This window comes from Colletotrichum aenigma, assembly GCF_013390185.1.
Source record: "Colletotrichum aenigma strain Cg56 chromosome Unknown KSG_Cg56_contig01, whole genome shotgun sequence".
Taxonomy (NCBI): domain Eukaryota; kingdom Fungi; phylum Ascomycota; class Sordariomycetes; order Glomerellales; family Glomerellaceae; genus Colletotrichum; species Colletotrichum aenigma.
The window spans coordinates 5011454-5031376 of record NW_023500907.1 but is presented as its reverse complement, the minus strand read 5'-3'; the positions used below and the strand labels follow the sequence as shown (position 1 = coordinate 5031376).

Genomic DNA, 19923 nt, shown 5'->3' with positions numbered 1-19923 from the left:
TGATCACTGCTTCCGCAAACGTTCCTCGCGTCCCAGCTTTCTCTACCGTAATCAGCGACTGAATTGTTCCTCCCTTTGGTGACGAGATCGCTTCCCTCATCGAAGCAGTCTGCTCTCCGTTCTCCAACATCGTCACCAGATCTTGTAATCCTTGAATCACCAAATCTCTGGCTTCAGACCTCTTAAGCCCCTCGGCAACAGCACCATCCAAGAGGCCATCTAGAGGCACCGAGATAGTGGCGATGCTGGCCGCAACTAGCATGGAACCGATATTTATCAAGTCAGGCGGCAAGACCCTCGACTTTCCAACGCGTGCGAAAATAGATTCCAAAACGTTTGTTTCCTGATCTGGCAGGTTGTCGGGAACTTCCAACACTGTCATCGACTGCCGATAGCGACACGCAACGGTGGGAAGAGCACGGGTCAAATGTATGCATGCATCTCTTGCTCTCCTTTTCAACGTCATTCGACAATGCCAGCTCGTTGAGCTCTTTTACCGTCAGTTGAGATGATGAGTGACATACCGCAGCCGATGATGGCGATAGTCTGCTTCTCTGTTGCCATGGCGGATTGCTGCGTGTCGTGACTCTGAGGACTGTCCGGAGGTTTGCGTTTGACGTTTTGAATCGCCATTATTCCAAAAATCTTGTTGGTTTTAGCTGTCGGGTCGCAGCGTTTCTCCCGACACCCTCGGTAATTATTGACGAGGACCCGCAGGGATCAACTTCCGCCAGCGCCTCCTCCGAATCCGCAGTCCATCGCTGCCAAGAAGTCGGGCATGTCCAACTGATCGGCCCAATCGAGTAAAGCATTGGAGGAAGGTTCGAGGCAATCCATCGCGGTAAAGTCCCTGTCCGGCTCATCGACGTACTCCGGCACCGGCCACTGGGTGTCGTCTCCGGGATCCAACCCGGATGGATCGGGGGGCCCAGAGTAGCGAGGTGTAATCGATCCCAACGTCCTCTCTAGCTGCTGAAGCTCTTGTTGACGCAGCGGTGCGACTACACTGCCATTGTCGACCATATGCTGGAGTATGTGGTTGATGTCGTCCCGCCATCCGTTGTCGGGAAGCAGAGAAGGGCTTATGACCCGGAGAAGATGAAGTAGAAATGCCGAAGAGTACGCATCCTCCAAGTCGAAGGGCATGAAAGATTCTGCAATCGCTCTGGTCAGCTAATGTTGTTCTCGCGTAGATCAGACAAGTAGGAACTACCTAGCAGGTCCCCCTCACTAAGCACAAACAGGGTCCGGAGAGTCGTGCGCGCCGAGTCAACACAGGATCGCAGGATCGACGACATGGGCGGCCGAAGCTCTAGGCTCTCGAACTGTTCGGAGTTTGCGCGCTCTAGATGCAAGTGAAGAGCACACATGACGAGAGGCCTGGTTGTCAATACGACACACTGTGAGTCCCATGGTCAGCTGCGAAGGGCCCGGTGTCGAATATAATGATCTAAGATTATACATACGTGGTGATACGAAAGCATCAACCTCGAGACTGTTCGAGATGCTCTTGGAATCTGCCCGTCAAAGTGCGTGTCCAAGAGATCATGGAGCTCCGTTGAGATCTGCGCCAGTGTGCGAAGATTCGACTGAATGTGTTTGACAAGAGAGCCGTCGAACTCGTGACCGACACCATACACGGCTGCGAAACGTCAGTGTCTTTTTCCTCCTCTGTTCGGTGATCTTATGAGCTCACTTGTGAGAATTGTCGCCATCAACCGTGACAATCGCACGTGTAGAGACATGCTCAGAGCCTCCAGAGAGTTGCTGGTCAGGCACGGAAGCTTGGCGGTGATCTGCTGGTTATGGATACCGGCGGTACCACCCATAAGCGCAGAGAACTCGGAATCGATAATGTGAGTAACCCAGAAGATGAGATTGTATCGGCGTGAGAGTTCGGGTCCAAAGATGTGTTCCGGCATGTGGCGATGCATACCTATACACACACAAAGACGCGACGCCTGCCCAATCTGCGATTACGGTTACTCGTCTTCAGTGAAGATCTGACAACTTGGAAGCTTACATATTGGAACGCCGCGACTCTCAGATCGATGGATTGAAGATAGACAGCTGCCAGCACAAGAACCTGCACCGAAAGCAACGAGTCCCCGCCCAAGTCGCCTTGCCTAGGCAGCAGCGTCATTGCTCTTTCTGCAAACGCGTGGCCGGGCGGCTTCCCACGAGCGCACCTCCTCCGAAGCACAAACGCTTTTCCGAACGCCAGGATGAGAAGGTGCTGGGCGTACCAGAGCCGACAAGAGGCCGCTTTACGTGCCGGGTTTTCGTACAACTCATCGAGGTTTTTGAGGTAAGTGCTTTCGTCTATCAAATGGTTTAGCAGGCCAAAGTATGACTTGGCTGCGTAAAACAACGACTTTGAAAAGTCGATGGAGGGCAAGTCGGATACGACTGGGACGTCGCCGCGCTGGGTGGAATGCCACTCCATCTCGCAGGCTTTACCATCGGTGTTGAAGGGGTCGAGTGTGCTTTCGGTCCCTGGCGACATCGTTCTGCCTAATAGTCCAAGAACCCTGCGACAGAACGCCCAAGAGGAGGATGGCGCCATGTACCCTGAAGAGAGAATCAATTGCAAGTCGGGCTTTGAGGAGGGAGGCGTGAAGGTTGCAGGGGTTCACTTACAGAATCGTCCTTCTGCAGGGCGGAATGGAGGGTCATGCTCTTCAGGGCGACTCTTCTCGAGTAAAGACTGGATTTCATCGTGATCTGTTGAATCATCATCGTCCACAGGTCTGCCCAAGGATGATACAGCGGTGCCGACTGAAAGGGGTCTGTCGCCAGATGCATTTGTTGAGTTTGTCTCCGCTTGATCTAGATGTTCCTCAACTCAGCAATTCGATCGAATAAAGATAGAGCATTGCAAATACTTTGATCAGTGATGTCAGATTCTCCGCGGTTTCTGCTTGGTTGAATCGTCTCCTCTTGGTTTGTGCTGGCTCCTACGGTCCTCAATCGTCTGGCCTTATTTCGCCGGTCCAACGTCGGCAAGATTTCCCTCTCGATTCTCACATCTCCAATATCAGCTGATGATGGCCTAGGCGTGATTTCCTCTGGCGAACGATGCTCCCCCTTCGTCAACTGGCGGGATTGTTGGAGTTCCAACAGATAACTGCAGCACGAGAACAAGACACGAGGTCAGCACAAAGATGAACTCCGAGAGACCAGGAAAATTGAGTCTATTGGCGGACCTCTCAGGGATGAGAACTCGTTTAATTCCCGGCGCATATACACATGTTTCGCTCTGACGCTCACACCGAGCGCATGGCTGCCGGCCGGAGCATTTGACTTTCATTGACCGACATCTCTCACACCTAAGGTTATGTCTGTCAGCTCGGGTCAGACCTGTTTCCGAGACACGTACGCTCTGGAGCATTTCTTGGTGACGCGATGATCATTCCGTGGAGTCGACATGGTCTGTAAGCCTGAAGCGTGGTCAGGACGGTGTTGTGTCGGAGGCGCGATCCCGACGTCTTATGTACCGCACTGGGCAGGCCGCTTTCGGAGGCCGGCACGACGACCCTCGGGACCGGGGGCCCGATACGCGGGAGGCCCCACGACAGCTCCTTATCTACAAACGCGGGGTGGCGGGGTCAACATCCTAGCTGCATCACCATGCGACGCAGTGATCTCGTAATGTGCCACATTTGGGTCGTCTACGCGACAGAGACATGGCACTTGAAGACGAAAATAGCAAGTAATAGCGGTGGCTGCCCACGACAACCCAAAGCATTCAGACATCACCAATTGTTCTGCTGATATTGTCCAAGAAACTCAATTGACTGGCTGCGCTAGTTTACGAACTATCAAGCATCATTCGACGGGTACTGCACCCTCTCCAAAGGAATGAAATCCTCCTTGATAGACCTCACGCTTGTAAAACGCTGCAGGTGCGCCATGGTGCCGGTCTTGTCGTTCGTGCCAGAGTCACGGCTTCCGCCGAATGGCTGTTGAGCCACCAGCGAGCCGGTGCACTTGCTATTGATATACAGCATTCCCGCAGCATGCTTGAGTGCAGTCTGCGCCTCTCTGGACGCGTAGGGATCCTTGGCAAAGATGCTGCCGGTGAGGCCATAACGGGACGTCGTATCCAGGGTCTTCAGCGTCTGCTCCCACTCCTCATCGGGATAAACGTACACACCTAGGATGGGACCGAACAGCTCGCGAGACATGATATCATGCCGCGGGTTGGACGTCTTGTACACGGTCGGGTGAACAAAGAACCCCTCAGCTTTGGAAGCCTTGCCGCCCGCGACGAGCTCCAGCTCCGGGTCCGTCTTGGCATCCTCAATTACCTTGGCGAGCTTGTCGAATGAGCGCTCGTGGATGACTGGCGTGATGAAGTTGGTAAAGTCCTCCACATCCCCCACTTTGAGCTGTGCGATCTGCTCTTCCAGGTGACGGCGGAACTCGGGCCAGACAGACTCAGCCACGTACGCTCTTGACAGCGCGGAGCACTTTTGTCCCTGGTATTCGAACGCCGCGCGAACTGCGTGGAATGCAGCGCTCTTGACGTCGGCAGAGGGGTGGACGATGGTCCAGTTCTTCCCCCCGGTCTCTCCAACGACGCGAGGGTAAGAGTTGTAAGTGCCCCTGCCGGCGTGGTCGCCAATCTTCTTCTGGATGCCTTTGAAGACCTGAGTTGAACCGATGAAGCTCAGACCCGCGAATTCGGGTCGTTCGAGAATGGTGTCCGTCACCTCCTCCGCGTCTCCAGGAAGTAGCTGTACCACGTCCTTGGGCAGACCGGCTTCCAGAAGGATTTGGTGGAGAAGATAGGCGGAATGTAGGGCAGAATCCGAAGGTTTCCAAATCACAACGTTTCCGAGCAGCGCAGAGGGCCCGATGAGCGTGGCTCCGAGGGCAGTGAAGTTGAACGGAGCAATGGCGTAGACGAAGCCCTCCAAAGGCCGGTACTCTAGCTTGTTCCACTGCCCTGACGGGTGAACCTTTGGCTGCTGGGAGAAGAGGGACCAGGCCTCCTGGATATAGTAACGGAAGAAGTCGACAGTCTCAGTAGGCGCCTCGATTTCTGCCTGCCACACGTTCTTGCCTTGACCTATCATCGTTGACGCAACGATTTCTTGGCGGTATTTGCCGGCAATGAGCTCCGACGCTCGCAGGAAGATGGCCGCGCGATCTTCAAACGGGAGAGCCTCCCAGGCTGGCTTGGCTTTGAGAGCAGCATCCACAGCGGCGTTGACTTGCTCCGAGTCTGCAATGGCGTATTCGGCGACTGCTTCGCGATGCTTGGAGGGGTTTAGCTGCCGGCGTGTTGAATGCGAGTTCACCTGTCTGCGTCAGTCGTCTGACCTGCACATGGAAGCGAGATTGCGTCTCACCTTGACGCCGTTGATGGTTATCGGGACTTTAACCGGCATCTGGCTTTTCAACTTTCGCAGTGATTCCAGGAGGCGAGCCCTCTCTGGGGAGCCTTTGGCGTATTCCAACTACAAACCCATAGGTTAGATTAATCACTCCCTTTCCTCAAGTAGTATGGAAGACGCACCATCGGTTCATTCTCAAATTTGGGAGGGTGAAGAAGGCTCAGAGACCTCCTGCTAAAACTCAGGGGGTGAGTGCGTGAGGTGCACACTCGCAACACAGGACGTCTATAGCTCTGGGAGGTGCAAAAGGTCCTCATACTTGCCATTTTGGAACTATGTGAGTGTTGGAGCACAGAATCAATCTCTGTGCGCGGTCGCTCCTTGGCTTTTGAATGCGATAAGCTGGGCCCAGATGGTCGAGGGCTCGGGAACGCCATCCCGACCCCCATTCTCGCGGCCCCCTCAGCCGCCGATATCCGGCAGATAGCACAGAGGATCACGGGGTAATGCAAGATGGTCTCACATGACGATGAGAAGAAATGAGGGGTAGCCATGGCAAGACAAGATGTCGGGATGGTATCCCGGGCATAGGAGTTAATAGCGAGTGTAGTGTACGTAACTCAAAAGATGATGAGCAAAGTTCCGGATGTCGTTGTTTATCAGATAGGTTTCGCCCAGAGTAATGCGCAAAAGAGTACGATCAGACAAACCTTCATACTGTCCCCCAACCACTCCGTCCAACATGCCCCTTGTTCCTGTTGCTACAAGGCCAAACGTCAAGGCCGCCAGTATCCTTGGCGTACGCTTCTCCAGTCATGTCCATTTAGTCAAGCAGAACAATCGGAACACTGAGAAGAAGCTGCCAACAGCACTCTCTCGACTACCAACAAAAACGCTCCTTAGATCATTACTCCTGACTTCCTTGATGCGCAGGCGCTGGATCTCACGTCCCTCTCTGTCTGCACTCGACTACATCACCAAGTCAAAGAATACGCTCCTTAACCCCGACAAGAACCATGCCCTGAACAAGCTGTTGCGCTGGACCATCTATAATCACTTTGCGGCAGGCACATGCCACCAGGAAGTCGTTCGATCTGCCGCGGAGACCAAGAGCATCGGATATCATGGAGTCATCATGGGCTACGCCAAGGAGTTTGTGCTTGAAAACCCATCTGTTTCACAGTCCGTCGAGGTCGACAATGGGTACCGCCAATGCCACTACCGAGTGGTAGAGGATTGGAAGCAGGGTACTTTGGAAACCCTCCGCATGATTCAGCCTGGAGACTTTCTCGCCGTCAAGTAAGCTTCCTTTCACAGACCTACAAGACTGCATCGCTTACTCTATGAATAGAATCACAGGAGCAGGCGCCATAGCTGTCGATGCTATGATGGCGCGGAAGCCGATGCCCAAAGTCATCGCTGATGCCATGGACGAAATCTGCCTGGAAACGCAACGACAAGGGTCCAAACTTTGGATCGATGCTGAACAGCAAGCCCTGCAGCCCGTCCTGGACAACTGGACAATCGACCTCATGAGGAAGCACAACAAAAACGGCCAGACATTAGTATACAACACCATCCAGGCCTACTTGAAAGGCTCAAAGGCAAACGCCCATCGCCACATTCAGCTTGCCGCCGAGGAGGGCTGGACCGTCGGCGTTAAGCTGGTTCGCGGTGCCTACATTGAGCACGAGGACCGCTCATTGATTCATGACACGAAAGAAGAGACGGACCGGTCGTATGACCTCATCGCGGATATCTTCATTGCGCAGAAAATGCCGGATGATGCAGCTCACTTGCAGCTCCCGTCCTCGGCGTTGTTCATAGCGACGCACAACGCTGCCAGTGCAAACAAGGCGCTGACGGCGTACCACGAGAGACTCGAAGCCGAGCTTCCCACAGTAGGCAAGCTGGACTGTGGCCAGATTACTGGCATGGCAGACGAACTCAGTTGCCAGCTGCTGCAGACCCTAGAGCAGCGGCCGAGGGGGATGAAAGACGCGAGTTCGTCTCCTGGGGTTTTCAAATACCTGATTTGGGGGTCGGTTTCCGAGTGTCTTGGGTATCTACACCGTAGGGCTATCGAGAATCGGGACGCGGTTGAGCGTACGCAGCACATGGTTGCAGCGCTCAAGAGGGAGCTGCGCCGGCGAGTACTCGGCTAGAGCGGCCTGGTTGAAGAAGTCAGTTATACTTCTATACATGGAAATGATATGAAGTTTTACCGCCATGGTGAAAATGAAAAGCGATGAACCAAAAATAAAAATAAACCCACGGTACGGGATTCGAACCCGTATTCCTCTGGCATGTTCACGTACGACGTGAGGGGACCAGAGTCGCTACCCGGTGCGTCACCGCGGCTTGTTGATTTGTTGGAGGTTCAGAGTGAGGATTGGAAACAAAGAGACAGCAGTTTGTTGCGAGCTTGATTGTGGGCTTGATTGGGGAAGACCCGAGGCAAGAAGGTGGTTGAAACGTAGCTCGTTCCTTCCTTCTTCTCCTAAGGTATGATCCCACACACCACCAGGAAATAAGACGACACGTGGACCAACTAATGTGATCAAATGCGAATCAATGGACTCAGTTAGGTAGCTTTATAGCTGCTTATTTTCTTAAGGAAGCGAGGGGGCAGCTTCTCGTCTTGCTATAGCATCGATGCTGGTGACTGTCAGAAAGCAACCTTTCACTGCAATCTCCTGGAAATATCCACGGTTAGTAACATGCTCATTCCTTAGAGATATTTGCAAGATTGCACTTGTTGAATCCGCTCGGTGCCCTCTTGGTATATAGAAATGTGGTCCTCTAATAGAAGCAGCAAACTCGTGCCTCAAAATCGGTTCTGCTCCATACACTTCACTACGCACCGTGGCACGTTCGTATCGTGCTTGACGAATATCGAAGTCTGCTATTGCATCACGCATGTCGTCGGAGCATAACCCACGACGAGAAACCCCCCGAAGCTTGGCTTCCATCATCAACGCTGCTGCATGGCCAAGCCCAGAGCCGATCTGACCCTGCAGTGAGGCCCGCAGACAGAGTATCATCCATTGGACGCGCCGCCGGCCGCATGGATGGGGAGACTGATGAAGACCTTGCCACGAAACAACGGGCAGGTTGCACGGGGAGCCAAGCTGGTCCGCAGCCCAGACAGAGCTGACGTCGAATTGACTTTGTGGAAACTCGGCCGAGCGCAACGGACCCCAGCACCACTCTAGCGGGGGTACCCTGCGCCATCCCACCGCCAAGACCTGCACGCGAGAGCCTCCGTCACCTGTGCTTTCGCGCCGGAGCCCCCACCAACAGACGCGTCCTGGGACAGCCGCCAACCCAACCTTCCACCGTCAACCGCAAAATCGCAATCGCAATCGCATCCTCGACCCTGCGACGACTACACATCCTCCTCCCCCCGTCTCGCCAGCGAAAATGTCCGCCCCAGATAACTCAACACCACAACCACCGCCCGACAACGAAGCGCAGCAGCAACCCGAGCAGCAGCAGCAGATCAAAACATCACAGTCTCAAGAGGACCAACAGCAGCAACAGCAGATCCAAGATCAAGACCAACAGCAAAATGAAGACCAACTACAGCAGCCGCCCGCCTCCCCGCCCCTGCCGCAGAAACACACCGCCGTCACCCCGGGCGTGCGCGCGGGCTATTTCATAAAGACGTACGACCGCGCCCTCCAAAAGACGCTCGAGACGGTCCGCTACGACAACTTCGCGTCCTGCTTCCCGACCATCGCCGCCCACGCGCCAAACACCCTGCGCAACGTGCAGAAGCAGATGGTCGACTACCTCGAGGAGCGTTGCAACGTGCGTCTGCTTCTTCTCTGCTCCCATTGAGGATGTATCCCAGAGGGCAATCAACTGCTAACGGTCTATAATCCTGCAGAAAGATTTCCAATCGATCCTCGGCGACCGCGACGTTGTCAAGAAGCTCAACGAGCTGGAGAGCCTAGTCAGCGACGCCGAGAGGAGGCGGCTGGAAAGCAACAACAATGCCGGCGACGACGCCGAAGAACCAATCCCGTACGCGCCACCCCTAACCCCCTTCCTTTACAGCTCACTGGCGCAATTCACATGTTACTAACACAAAGCTTCGCCCAGACCGCACCTGCTGCCCCCTGACGACGTGATCACAGCTCACCTTGCCCCGCGGCTTGCATCACAACAATCACACCTGAACGCGCGCCTGCAGAACACCCAGGCGTCCAACGAGTCCCTCTTCGCCGCGATACAGTCCCAGCGCGCCGAGATCGAGGCCCTGCTGGCGCAACTGGAGGGCCACGTTGCCGACATTGACGGTGCGAACGCCATGTTGGGAGACGTGGCGCCCGAGTTGGCGTCGGAGGCGCGGGATGCCGAGGCGCAGATGTCGGGGATGTGAAGGGGGGAGGGAGGCTCCATAGCTGAGTCTTGGCGTTGATAGGGGTCAACGACTACGTTGCAATCGCGATACCAATTTGCATTCGGAGGGCGTGTGTGTCAAATAGGCGGCGTGGAGATGAAGTTATGATCATACCCAGGGTTCAGGCGTTTCCGGTAGGCCACAGGCTCATGTCACTATTCGGCAGAGTCGACATCGCCAAACGAAAAAAGAGACAGATTAAGTTTCATTGTGTCCATTGTCAGCCACATCGCAGTTAACTATATACAACCACTGCGTAGCCCCGAATATTGACGGGAGCTCTGGCCCCAACCGTTCACACACAACTATGCTCGCAAAGGCCTCGCAATGCCGACGCTCGGTATGCGCAATAGACAAGTAAAGGAAATGGAGCGACGGTGTGTCCCGCCGCCTGCAACGCCGCCCAATGATGAACATGCACGGCCAGTAATGCTCCCTCGCCCGCCATGATGACAAAGGAGATGGAAGAGGAAATGGGTAAAGAGAAAACAAGCCATCCGAATGCTGATGCCGCGCCGTACCGCCCCGAGTTTTGTTTTGGCCGCCAGACCTTTGCCCTGGTAGTGGGTAAAAGAAAAACTGTTTCGTTCGAATCTTGCGATTCTTCCTCGTTTCAATGTAAAGAGAAGGCCCCGTGTGAAGGGGATGGGGTATGGATATATGTGCAGTAGAGTGGGTGTATGAGGGGAAACGTTGGCAAGGCTAGATCCTCCTGTTTTCGGTGTGGATGACTTGCCACGGTCCGAAAAAGTCGATCTCGCCGTACGCTGGTGGAAGCACCCGGATCATGCGACCCGTCGCCCAGTCCACGAACCACTGCTTCCCTTTGCTGATGATGTAATTTGATTTGCGCGGACTCTTGAACAAGAGCACCGAGTAGCAAAGCTTGGCATAGAGCAGGTCGTGGGCGGAGGTCCACTGGTGTTCGGGCGACCACTTTCCAGTGTCGGGGTCGATGGCTTCATTGGGATACGACGTCGTCGACAACCGACTGCTGATGGGCTCGTTGTTCCGGGCGTATGACGGGCCGACGGTCGATTGCGTGTCTGCCGCGATGCTGTCGAGGGTGTTGAGAACATCGAGGACAGGCTCGTTTGACGACGCCGGGAACGGATCGGGCTCGTTCGAGGCCACCTGGCGCAGAACAGGACTGATGGGCCGTGGCGTGGGTACCGGATAGTGATTTGTCTGTGCCGGTGTCTGACCACGGAACCAGCGGATACGTTGAATGCGGGGGATGCTCTGGTCGCGGGGATAGTCGCGCTCGTCGATGGGTGCCGCGACGTCGATGGCAGCGAATAAGGCCTCCAGCCACTTGACAAAGGTAGTCAGCTCTATACATGAGAGCAGGAACTGATCCGTCTCGGCCCTGACACGGATGGTATATCGACGTCTGGGTGGCAGTCAGTTTCTTGGCAAGTCTTGGCATCAAAATGAGGCTGAGAATGGAGGCAACCTTACTTCTTGTAATCGGCAGCAATACCCACGTCGGCGTGCTGGAGACTGTACGTCCTGTCGAGCGAGGACTTCTTGACCCACGGCGGGTTGTCTGGCGAGATTGTCGGCCCGTCCCTCGACCTGCCCCATCCCCAATCCTTCTTCACGTTGTAGAAATTCAAGGCGGTGCCGCGCAGCTGCACAAAGGTGGTGTGCCAATTCCTGTCTTCGGCCCTCTTTGTGGTGTTTTCCACCTCCATCTTCTTCACCCATACCCCCTCCAACTCAATGTCGCACGAGTACTCGGGCAGCTTCTCCTGGACCCCATAGTCGGCGACGGCGCTGCCGGCAAGGGGACGTCTTGGGCCGGACTCCCTCTCGTAGGGAGGTGGTTGAGATGGTCGTCTTAAAGGGGAAGTCATGACTTCCTGGTAGAAATAGTCCTCCTCCATCGATAGTCGCCGCCGGAGAGGCGGCGGCTGGGCAGCGGTAGTAGATGGTCCATTTCCGCGGTCTTCACTGCGGGGATCCATGGGGTGGGCGAGGTTTTATATGACAGGAGGACTGTTGTGAGCCGGCGACAGGCGAGTCGTGTCAGGCCAGGACCACCATGCGGCGGGTGGCAGCGGAGGCAGAGGCCCGTTCCCGTGCGTCTGTCTCGGACGGGTTCCCTTGCGACGGGGGATTTCACGAGATGTGCTTGGCCCTGGGGTTATGCCGACCCGCAAATGTTCATGGTGAGGGCCTTTTGTCGGCGGCTCTTTTCCAAGGGACGCACGGGGCAGAGTAACGTAAAACAAATGCAAAAGGGCCTGGAGCGAGGACCGGTAGATGAGATGAGATCGAGGGGAGTGGGTAAAACAAAGTCAGGTACGTATGTATGGATGGCGGATGGAGACGTAGTGTAGTGTGTGAGAGAAGGATGGAGACGTGGAACGGGGTTGTGGAAGGACTGGAGCCCGCGCGCGGTGTGGTGTGTGGATTCTCGGTTCAGTCCACGAGAGAGAGAGAGAGAGAGAGAGAGAGAGAGAGAGAGAGAGAGAGGAGTGAGAGATGAAGATGTGCCTGCCGGGTTTGTTACTCTAGCGAGAAGCGAGAGCAGCGGTGGCGATGATGAGCGACAGGTCTAAGAGCGCCTCTTCCAACGACCGGGCGTCCAACCGTTCGTGCCTTGGCTGAGGTAGGAGAAGAAGCCACTTGAGCAGAAGGGGAGAAGACTGAGAGAGGGACAGAGAATTGGGTTGAAAAGTCAAGGTTGCAATGGGCTGGCGGGAGGAGTGAAGCGGAGCGGGAGGCGTCGAGTCATCGAGTGGTGCCGGGCGCAGAAGAAGAGCCGCTTAACAAGGTTGGACTGAATAGGAAGCCCGATGAAGGGAGGAGGAGTAGCAGCAGCAGCAGCAGCAGCAGCAGGCCAGCAGCAGGCGCAGAGGCAGAGGCAGAGACAGAGGCAGAGGCAGAGCAAGCGCAGGACAGCCGGATATGAGGGAAGCGGTTCCCGTGCAGGGCCGACGACGCGTGAGAGAATGGAGACGAAGTCCGGGCCCGTCCAACGAAGGCAGCCAGTCTGTGGTCGAGGACAAGGGCCGCAAGGGGGGACTTGGCTCTGGGGGCGGATCTCATGCGCATCGGACGTCGGGTCAGACCAGGGACAGGGCTTGTTGAAGAGCAGCGGGTGGAACGTGGTAGAGTTGCTGGCAGGAACGGCGTGATATGGAGAAAGAATAGAGTAACAGAAACCCGCCGTGCGTAAGGGTTAGGTACGAATAGGTACGGTGCGGTTCTGTGTGGTGTGTGATCCAACGTCCTGGGGTCGGCCGAAAGAGTTGTGCAGTAGCACTCGCCGTAGTCCTCCTAGTTAATGGGTGGTGGTCCAGAGACAGAGGATGATGGATGGATGGGTGGATGATGAGACCTCGATCGAAGCAAGGGCGTGCAGAGAGGCGTGAGCCGAGTGAAACAACAGTTCAACCGCGGCAAGGTACGAAGTACCTTACAAAGAATACTGAATGTCGTCGACGATGGGAGGAGGGAAAAGCCAGAAGGGCATGCGCTCCAGACGGGATTCGCTGGAAAAGCGTGGGAGGCGCGGTTCGAGATGGATACAATGCGATAGAATGGATGCGAAGACGAGGGAGGCGCGCTACAATCGGGCCCTGTCGGAATTTTTGCTAGTATTAGGTGATTGATATCCGTGGAGCGTAGCTTGGGGACGAATGAATGAAGGATAGGTGTGGTGAAGGGAGGGAAGAGGAGAGATGGAGGCTCGGATTCTGACCGGGCGGGAGGCGTCGGTGTATCGATAGCTTAGCGATCCATCAACCGTGGGCGACCAGGGACGTGCGACACATTGGCCATGCTTATCCCGAAAGGGGCCTTTTTTTGCGCTTGGGCGGGTTCGCGGAGTTGTGTACTGCGTACTGTGTCGTACGGAGTATCCGTATTGTAAGGTAGGTTGTCAATGAAAAGTAAACCTAAAGTTCCCATGGGAATTGGAGGCCGTGGTTGGATGAACGGTTGGTCCAGGACACAATGCGAACACAGCGAGACAGGACAGGCTGGGCTGAGAGCGATGAGTTCCGGTCGTCTGGCTTGCCCAGCGATAGTGGATGAACCAGCGACGGCGACAGCACGCACACTCCCACACACACCACGACACTCAGGTTCAGGCGGGCAGGCAAAACGGGGGTGTCACGGATGCGGCAGGCTGACATGGAATTAACAAGGGAAAGGGCCGTCCGTCAACAAGCAATTGGCATTGGCAAGGCAAGGTAGGGTAGGGCGACGTCGGTGCCGATGATCGTCAAGACGAACCCTCGGCGCCCACTGGAAGCGCGAGTAATTCTCGGGCTCTCACTGGTTAGAGAAGACTTTAGCAGAGGAGAAGAATAAAAAAAAGGCCCTCCTCTCCGTGGATAAGAAACAGAAACAGCAGAGCAGCGCCGAGTGGACCGAGGCCTTTTGCAGAGCGTCCTAACCCGAGTTGGTAGGTGAAAGGGTGCAGCGACCGGGGTGGCGCGGGTTCAGAGGTACTTTTTGTTGGACCAGCAGCTGGTGATGCTACCTTTACTTTGCCGTCCGTCTCGGTCTCCCACTGCGGCAGGGCAAAGGTACCTTTGTGAGGGCCGTATGCCAGGTGTGGACTGGATCGAAATACGCCGTCACCTCACCCGCTGGCAACTGGATTAGTGCTTTGTAGCCCAATCCAAGGCACGTCGCACTTCATAAGGTCCCTTACGAATAGTAAAAGGTATGGATGGATGGTAGCACGGTTAGCCGACGGGCTAGAGGGGTAATAACCCGGAGAAGAAAGACTCGATTCCAGGCTGTAAGTGGACGGCCATGTCTCATGAACATTGACAGCCTCTGTATATGTGATGCAAGGCCAGGCCTAGGCCTACCTTGATTGTAGTTGAGGTTGTTGTCGGTCAGGTCCATGCTGAAAGACTTTACTCATGTACTAGACTCTACAGAGTGGTCTACCTGCCTTACGTACTGGTGATGACTGGCCGTGAGTTGTTTGAAGCAAAAGCAGACGAGAGGTCAGGTGGATGGATGGATGAAAGCCCTCAAGATGAGAATGGCACCAATTACGGCATCACGGCACAGAAAAGGCGGGGGGTCTAGGCCCCCGGCGTGGCCCCTCCACTGTGCCTGTGCCTGTGCCTGTCGCCTGTGTGTGTGCCTTGGCTTTCGAGTCGGACCTGGCCCGACAAAAAGTCATTGCCTCTGTCCATTGTTGCATTCTCTCTAGCCTCTCAACATGGTCTCATGTCATGTCAAGTACAGCAGGTGGTAATCAAATAGTTTCTCCGTATGTCACAACAACTGCCTAGAACACAACTCGGCCGCGGCCGTAATTGCTGTCGACAACTGCAACTTTACTCGCAACCAACCAGCAGCCCGGGCTGCCTTGCGAGAATAGTACGCGTCATTCAATTTACCGGCAACCTCAGATTAAACGTTCGGGAACACAGACAATGCCTGTTTGTTCGCACAGGCGCTGCGCTGCCTTGCTCCATGACAGTGGAAGCCTCCGAGACTCCGTGAGTAAACGTTTCTCCGTATTATCCACCTGCTGCTTGGATGACAGAACCTGGCCGTCGGGATCTACTGGAACGTACCTATCGAGAAAGGCACCTTACTTGCTCTGTAGTACCTACCCTAAGGAAGGTACTGCGTACCTAGGTAAGGTAAGTAAGCGGGCAGTCGCCATGCCCGACAACGAGGCCAACACCAAGACCAAACAGGTCAGATATCCGCCGCCGTGTCCGTACCAACACAATCCCTCATTTGCAAACCCCGGTCTCTCCTATCCATTCCGCCAATCTGCCGCGCAATCAAGCATTTCCTAACCATCCACGTCGCCATGCCTTTTTCCTCGTCCTCGGTGGCCTAAGCTGAGGCACGCCGTAGACGCCAGCCGGTCCCGAGCTGCCTGCCACCACCACCACCACCGTCCCAGTGGCTGCCCTCCGTCCTTCTCCGCCCGCCCTCGCCCTCGCTGGGCTTTGCTACCTCGGAGATCTCTTGGCTCTGCACTGCAAGTCATTGGTGGAGGGGGGGAAGCTACGGCGTGCCGTCACAACGGGAGCAAGGCCAAGCACAATGCACATGGCGATCCCGTCCCCAAGTGGCTTGGGCACAGTAATCGGCCGAGAGGCCATTCTGCCCGCTACTCGACCTTCTGCTGAAACGAGACAACCAACGGCGTGTGTCTAGGAAGGGAAAAAACCCACAGAGACACACCCGTCCAAGACATTCTTCTTTTTCTGGATAGAAGCGACGCCGGGACTGGACACTTTCTTTCTCTCTGCCCGCTGCTCGCTCACTGGCACACGGCATCCGTAGGTATGTTCGTTGACGACAAGAAACAGAAACAGACGTGCATAAACGAAACGGGAATTGGCAACGCTACGACCAGCGGCTCGTCCGAACCATCTGTCACCCTTTCGCACTCACACACACGCACATGAGCTCGCCCTCTTCGCTTAGGCGTCTGTCTTGGGCCCAGAGTCTGTCTGTTGGACACCGATAATTGGCAAACTTCCAAAGGATCTTTTGCGAGCGGAGCCACCTCAGCCCTCCCCTTTACCACGCTAATTAAGGTACGACCCCATGGCGCAGCAAATCGGACTTTTGCTAGACCCCTTCACAATGGCGTCGCCAGTCCCGTTTCATCCAAAGTCTGCCGTTCAAACTCGACGCCTCGTTTCGTTCGGTTCGTGCTCTCCAGCTCACTCAAATCACTCTGCTGCTCTCGTCGTCTTGCCGCGTCGGAGCACTCTCCGCGGCATCCGGGCTGTTAGATTCTGTCTCGTCACGGCGTCAACCACTTTACCCCCCGTCAATCAATCACGCCATGCCTGCCAGGGCAAGGACCCTCCAATCCCCTCCGATACCCCAGAAAACTTTCCTTCGGGTGCTCTTCGGCGCAGCGCGCTGGGCGTCAGCCAGAGTGCAAATCCAAATGCTTAACGCCGCCCGCTGATCAGCAATCATCTCTCAGCATAAGCTTGTCTTATTAGGCCCGCGGAACTGCCCAGTGTCGCAGTGGATAGCACACAACGGATGCCTGGCTGGCCATCGATGGCGGTCTTGGTGGTTGTTCATGGCACCAGGCTCGTGTCCAGCGTACGACGCACACCCGCCCCGAAACCCGGTTGCCCTTTGTGTTTCTAGCGGCGTCGCCCAATCTCTTGGAACTTTCTTGGAAAGCTTGAGTGGACGCCATTCCCGCACCACAGCTGCCGCCCTGTCCTCCAGCTAGCTGCCGCTGAAAGTTCGCCCTGCCCTGCTCCCAGGTGCGCCGAGCCGAGCCTGTCCAAATGACAGCAGGCAACCAAAAGCTTCCGCTGCTGATGGGTTGACGTTCGTTCGTTCGCAATGGCAACTTCCGTCAGAAACAGGCAATCTTCCAGAAACATGCGGCAGTGATGATCCGTTGAGCCATCAAAGCACATCCCGCCTCAGAAGAGCAAAGTCGAAGAAAATCACCACAAAACTTCCGTTCACTAGCCGTGCCAACAGCCGCTGATCGATGATAGTCGCCGGCAGTTCCTTATCTGCACCTGAACATCATCATCATGCCCCGTCTGCGATGTGATCATCGGTCAGCGCGACTGTTTGCGTCTTGTCCCGAGCTTTCGCACTTCCAACCCCCTCCCGAGTACCACCACACCCAGGCCTGTCCAAATCCTCCTCCAGCCCACTCACACCTCACGTTATGCCACCTGCTTTTTCAACAAGGTACAAATCATCGACGGCCATGTGCTAATAGACCTAGAAGACGCGCGGGAAAATAATACAACCCAACCATTGACTATTTCTCTCTTTGCTAACCTATGGCACCCAAGCAAACGGGGGGCCCACGGCTCAAACGGCATCTTGCGAACGGTTGTCAATCAAGATCCAGGTACCCAGCCGCTCAGACCCGACGGCACCACCATCTCAATCAAGAAGGTCGCAGAGAGGAAAAAAAAAAAAAAAATGGATGCAGAGAAAAGAAAACCACACGGCACACTACCTACAGGGCTCGCAACAATACCCGAGCCGAGAACGCCGACAGAAGGACGGGGAAAGACGATTACTATGCTTGCTACCTGGCTTTACGGGTGCTTAACACAGCCTCACCGGCTGGGCGACGTGCCCCATCCGCCCCAAGTGGGCTCATCCCCTTCATTAACGCGACCAGCAAACCTTTGCCAAGTTGCCTGACGTTGCGCATTGGAACGGTCCCGGGATGGAGTCGATCAAAAAGTTCCCCAGCCCTTCCCCAGTCGGTTCAGCCAAGACCTCCAAAAAGACCCCAAGAGCCAAGACTTTTACGAGGTGTCACAACCTCCAGTTGTCCCAATTGCTGCTCCTGCTTTCCAACATTGGCAGGCCGCTGGCGATCCGAAAACAACCTTGAGGGGTGAAATAGAAATAAACGAGGCTCCGCTCTCGTCCTGTGCACGTTGCGTCGCTGGCTGCTTTCACTTGACCGACCATTCGACTCTTGATTCTGAGCTTGCTTGCCTGCTTGTACGCTTGCCTCGGGCCCCGTCTGAAGTCTCAGGCGCTTCTTCCCCCTGAGTGAGCCGTTATTACGTACGACATGACTGGCGTAGGAGGAAATTCTATACGACTGGTGGAGTCAACCTCTGCGCATAGCTACGGCCTACGCTCAGCTCCAGCGCTTGGCGATGTGTTCCAAGCTTCAAGACGATGGGGGCCGCGGCCTGAAGACGAACTTTTGAAATTTTCACCCTCGCCGGGTTCCTTTGTAAAAACTTATTGGCATGCAGGCGTGGCACGACCATCGCGAGCCATTCATGGGACCACATGTCCTGTCGTGTCTTCTCTACGCGTTCACTTGTGACCGTCCCCCATGGAGTCGCAGGTAGGTAAGTAGGTCGCAGCAGCTATGGAACCGGCGTGCGGCTCGAGGAGCCACATGGCGGGCATCAAGCATTGGCAGAAGCACTGACCTCCCCAAGGATACGGGGTTGTCAAAAGTTCCAGCAAGGAAGGTCCACGAGGCATAGGAGACGCTCTCTCGAACGATGTGATTTCCTGATCTGATTTGTTTTCAACGGCATGGGGGGCTACGCAAAAGTTCGTCGGTGTACAGACGGCCTGGGCCTGTTTTCCGTACATCATTGACTATTCTTGCAAGTCATGATCGCAAGATATGGGCTGGTGGGTTTAAGCGTTCATGATCGTGACCGCAAAGTTGAAGTCGCGTATCAACGAGACTGCTGAAAGCTGTCCGTCACGACTCGGCTTTTCTTCTTTCCATTCCTCCTCTCCTAAGAGCCTGTTTGATGGTCTTTGTCACACTACTATATGGCTATGATGATCTCTACAGCTTCTAGGATCAGCATCGGCTAGCCCATGGTTTCCAGCAATGTTGATTGTGGCCAAGACAGGCAAGCAGTAAGATCGTGTCATGGTTCACGTTCTGCAACGACGCTCCCGAAACCCCCAACATCAACCTATGGTCCGAGCATATGTTCACGATGATATGAATAGCAAGGAACGTGAACGAGCTCCAGAGGCTCGATCATGCAATGAGGGAGGGATAGATAGATAGATAGAGAGAGAGAGAGAGAGAGAGAGAGAGAGAGAGAGAGAGAGAGAGAGAGATCGTCCACGTTGTGTTGAATGGATTGCTATATTGTATCCGCGGTTCTATGCCACCTCAACGCATTCCATCGTTCCTCTGCCAGAAATCAGCCATGAACTCGATCCGGGCGCTGAGAATTCGTCGTCATTAACACCACCCGTTTCGTATGAGTCTGGGTGTCTTGTTCTACCCAATACCATCAGAAAGATCACAGCATCATGGTTTGAAATATCACGGCCCAAGACATATATTGCCTCCTCCATTCTAGGCGTCTGCGCAATGAAATCCTTTCTAGACACATCCTATTATATGCAGCATCTGACCTTTATGAAGAAGGTCGCATCGCGGCCCAAGATCAAATCTTGTTGTGCTCTGGGCAGGTGACAAAAAGCTGCTACTACTCAAAAGGTCATGAAGCACAACTCTCCGGAGGCTTGTCATGATACCTAATCCCTCGTCCCCGCGGCCGCTTCCGTTCGCCAAAAGTTCCCACGCCTTGGCAGGTTGCAGTAACTACGGGGCCTACAGATTCACATTGCTTTGCCAGGGTGTGCCAAGTCAAGGCGCTCGTCACGATAGCATCAGGCAACCGGAGCAAGGGTATTAATAATTGTCGTCTGTTCTCATTA

At 55.0% G+C, this 19923-nt stretch overlaps 5 protein-coding genes across 5 annotated transcripts; 2 read left to right on the top strand and 3 right to left on the bottom strand.

The window, feature by feature from the left end:
• Positions 1-720: 720 nt before the first annotated feature.
• On the bottom strand, positions 721-2506 carry PUT3-5 (Proline utilization trans-activator; the record flags this gene model as incomplete). Its single annotated transcript, XM_037316582.1, has 5 exons — positions 721-1154; positions 1214-1400; positions 1467-1642; positions 1697-1970; positions 2024-2506. 5 exons carry the CDS (start codon positions 2504-2506, stop codon positions 721-723), a joined length of 1554 nt encoding a protein of 517 aa, XP_037184727.1.
• Positions 2507-3821: 1315 nt separating this feature from the next.
• On the bottom strand, positions 3822-5668 carry CGCA056_v001321 (Delta-1-pyrroline-5-carboxylate dehydrogenase; the record flags this gene model as incomplete). Its single annotated transcript, XM_037316581.1, has 3 exons — positions 3822-5306; positions 5358-5465; positions 5525-5668. 3 exons carry the CDS (start codon positions 5666-5668, stop codon positions 3822-3824), a joined length of 1737 nt encoding a protein of 578 aa, XP_037185863.1.
• A 416-nt stretch (positions 5669-6084) lies between these two features.
• CGCA056_v001320 (putative proline dehydrogenase) lies at positions 6085-7507 on the top strand (the record flags this gene model as incomplete). The annotated part of the gene is made up of 2 exons (XM_037316580.1): positions 6085-6641; positions 6694-7507. The coding sequence occupies 2 exons, from the start codon at positions 6085-6087 to the stop codon at positions 7505-7507; spliced, it is 1371 nt and encodes a 456-aa protein (XP_037185864.1).
• A 1258-nt stretch (positions 7508-8765) lies between these two features.
• Positions 8766-9729, top strand: nnf1 (Kinetochore protein nnf1; the record flags this gene model as incomplete). Its single annotated transcript, XM_037316579.1, has 3 exons — positions 8766-9155; positions 9235-9371; positions 9450-9729. The coding sequence occupies 3 exons, from the start codon at positions 8766-8768 to the stop codon at positions 9727-9729; spliced, it is 807 nt and encodes a 268-aa protein (XP_037185749.1).
• A 723-nt stretch (positions 9730-10452) lies between these two features.
• Positions 10453-11720, bottom strand: beta-Spec (Spectrin beta chain; the record flags this gene model as incomplete). The annotated part of the gene is made up of 2 exons (XM_037316578.1): positions 10453-11143; positions 11212-11720. The coding sequence occupies 2 exons, from the start codon at positions 11718-11720 to the stop codon at positions 10453-10455; spliced, it is 1200 nt and encodes a 399-aa protein (XP_037185748.1).
• Between the last annotated feature and the right edge of the window lie 8203 nt (positions 11721-19923).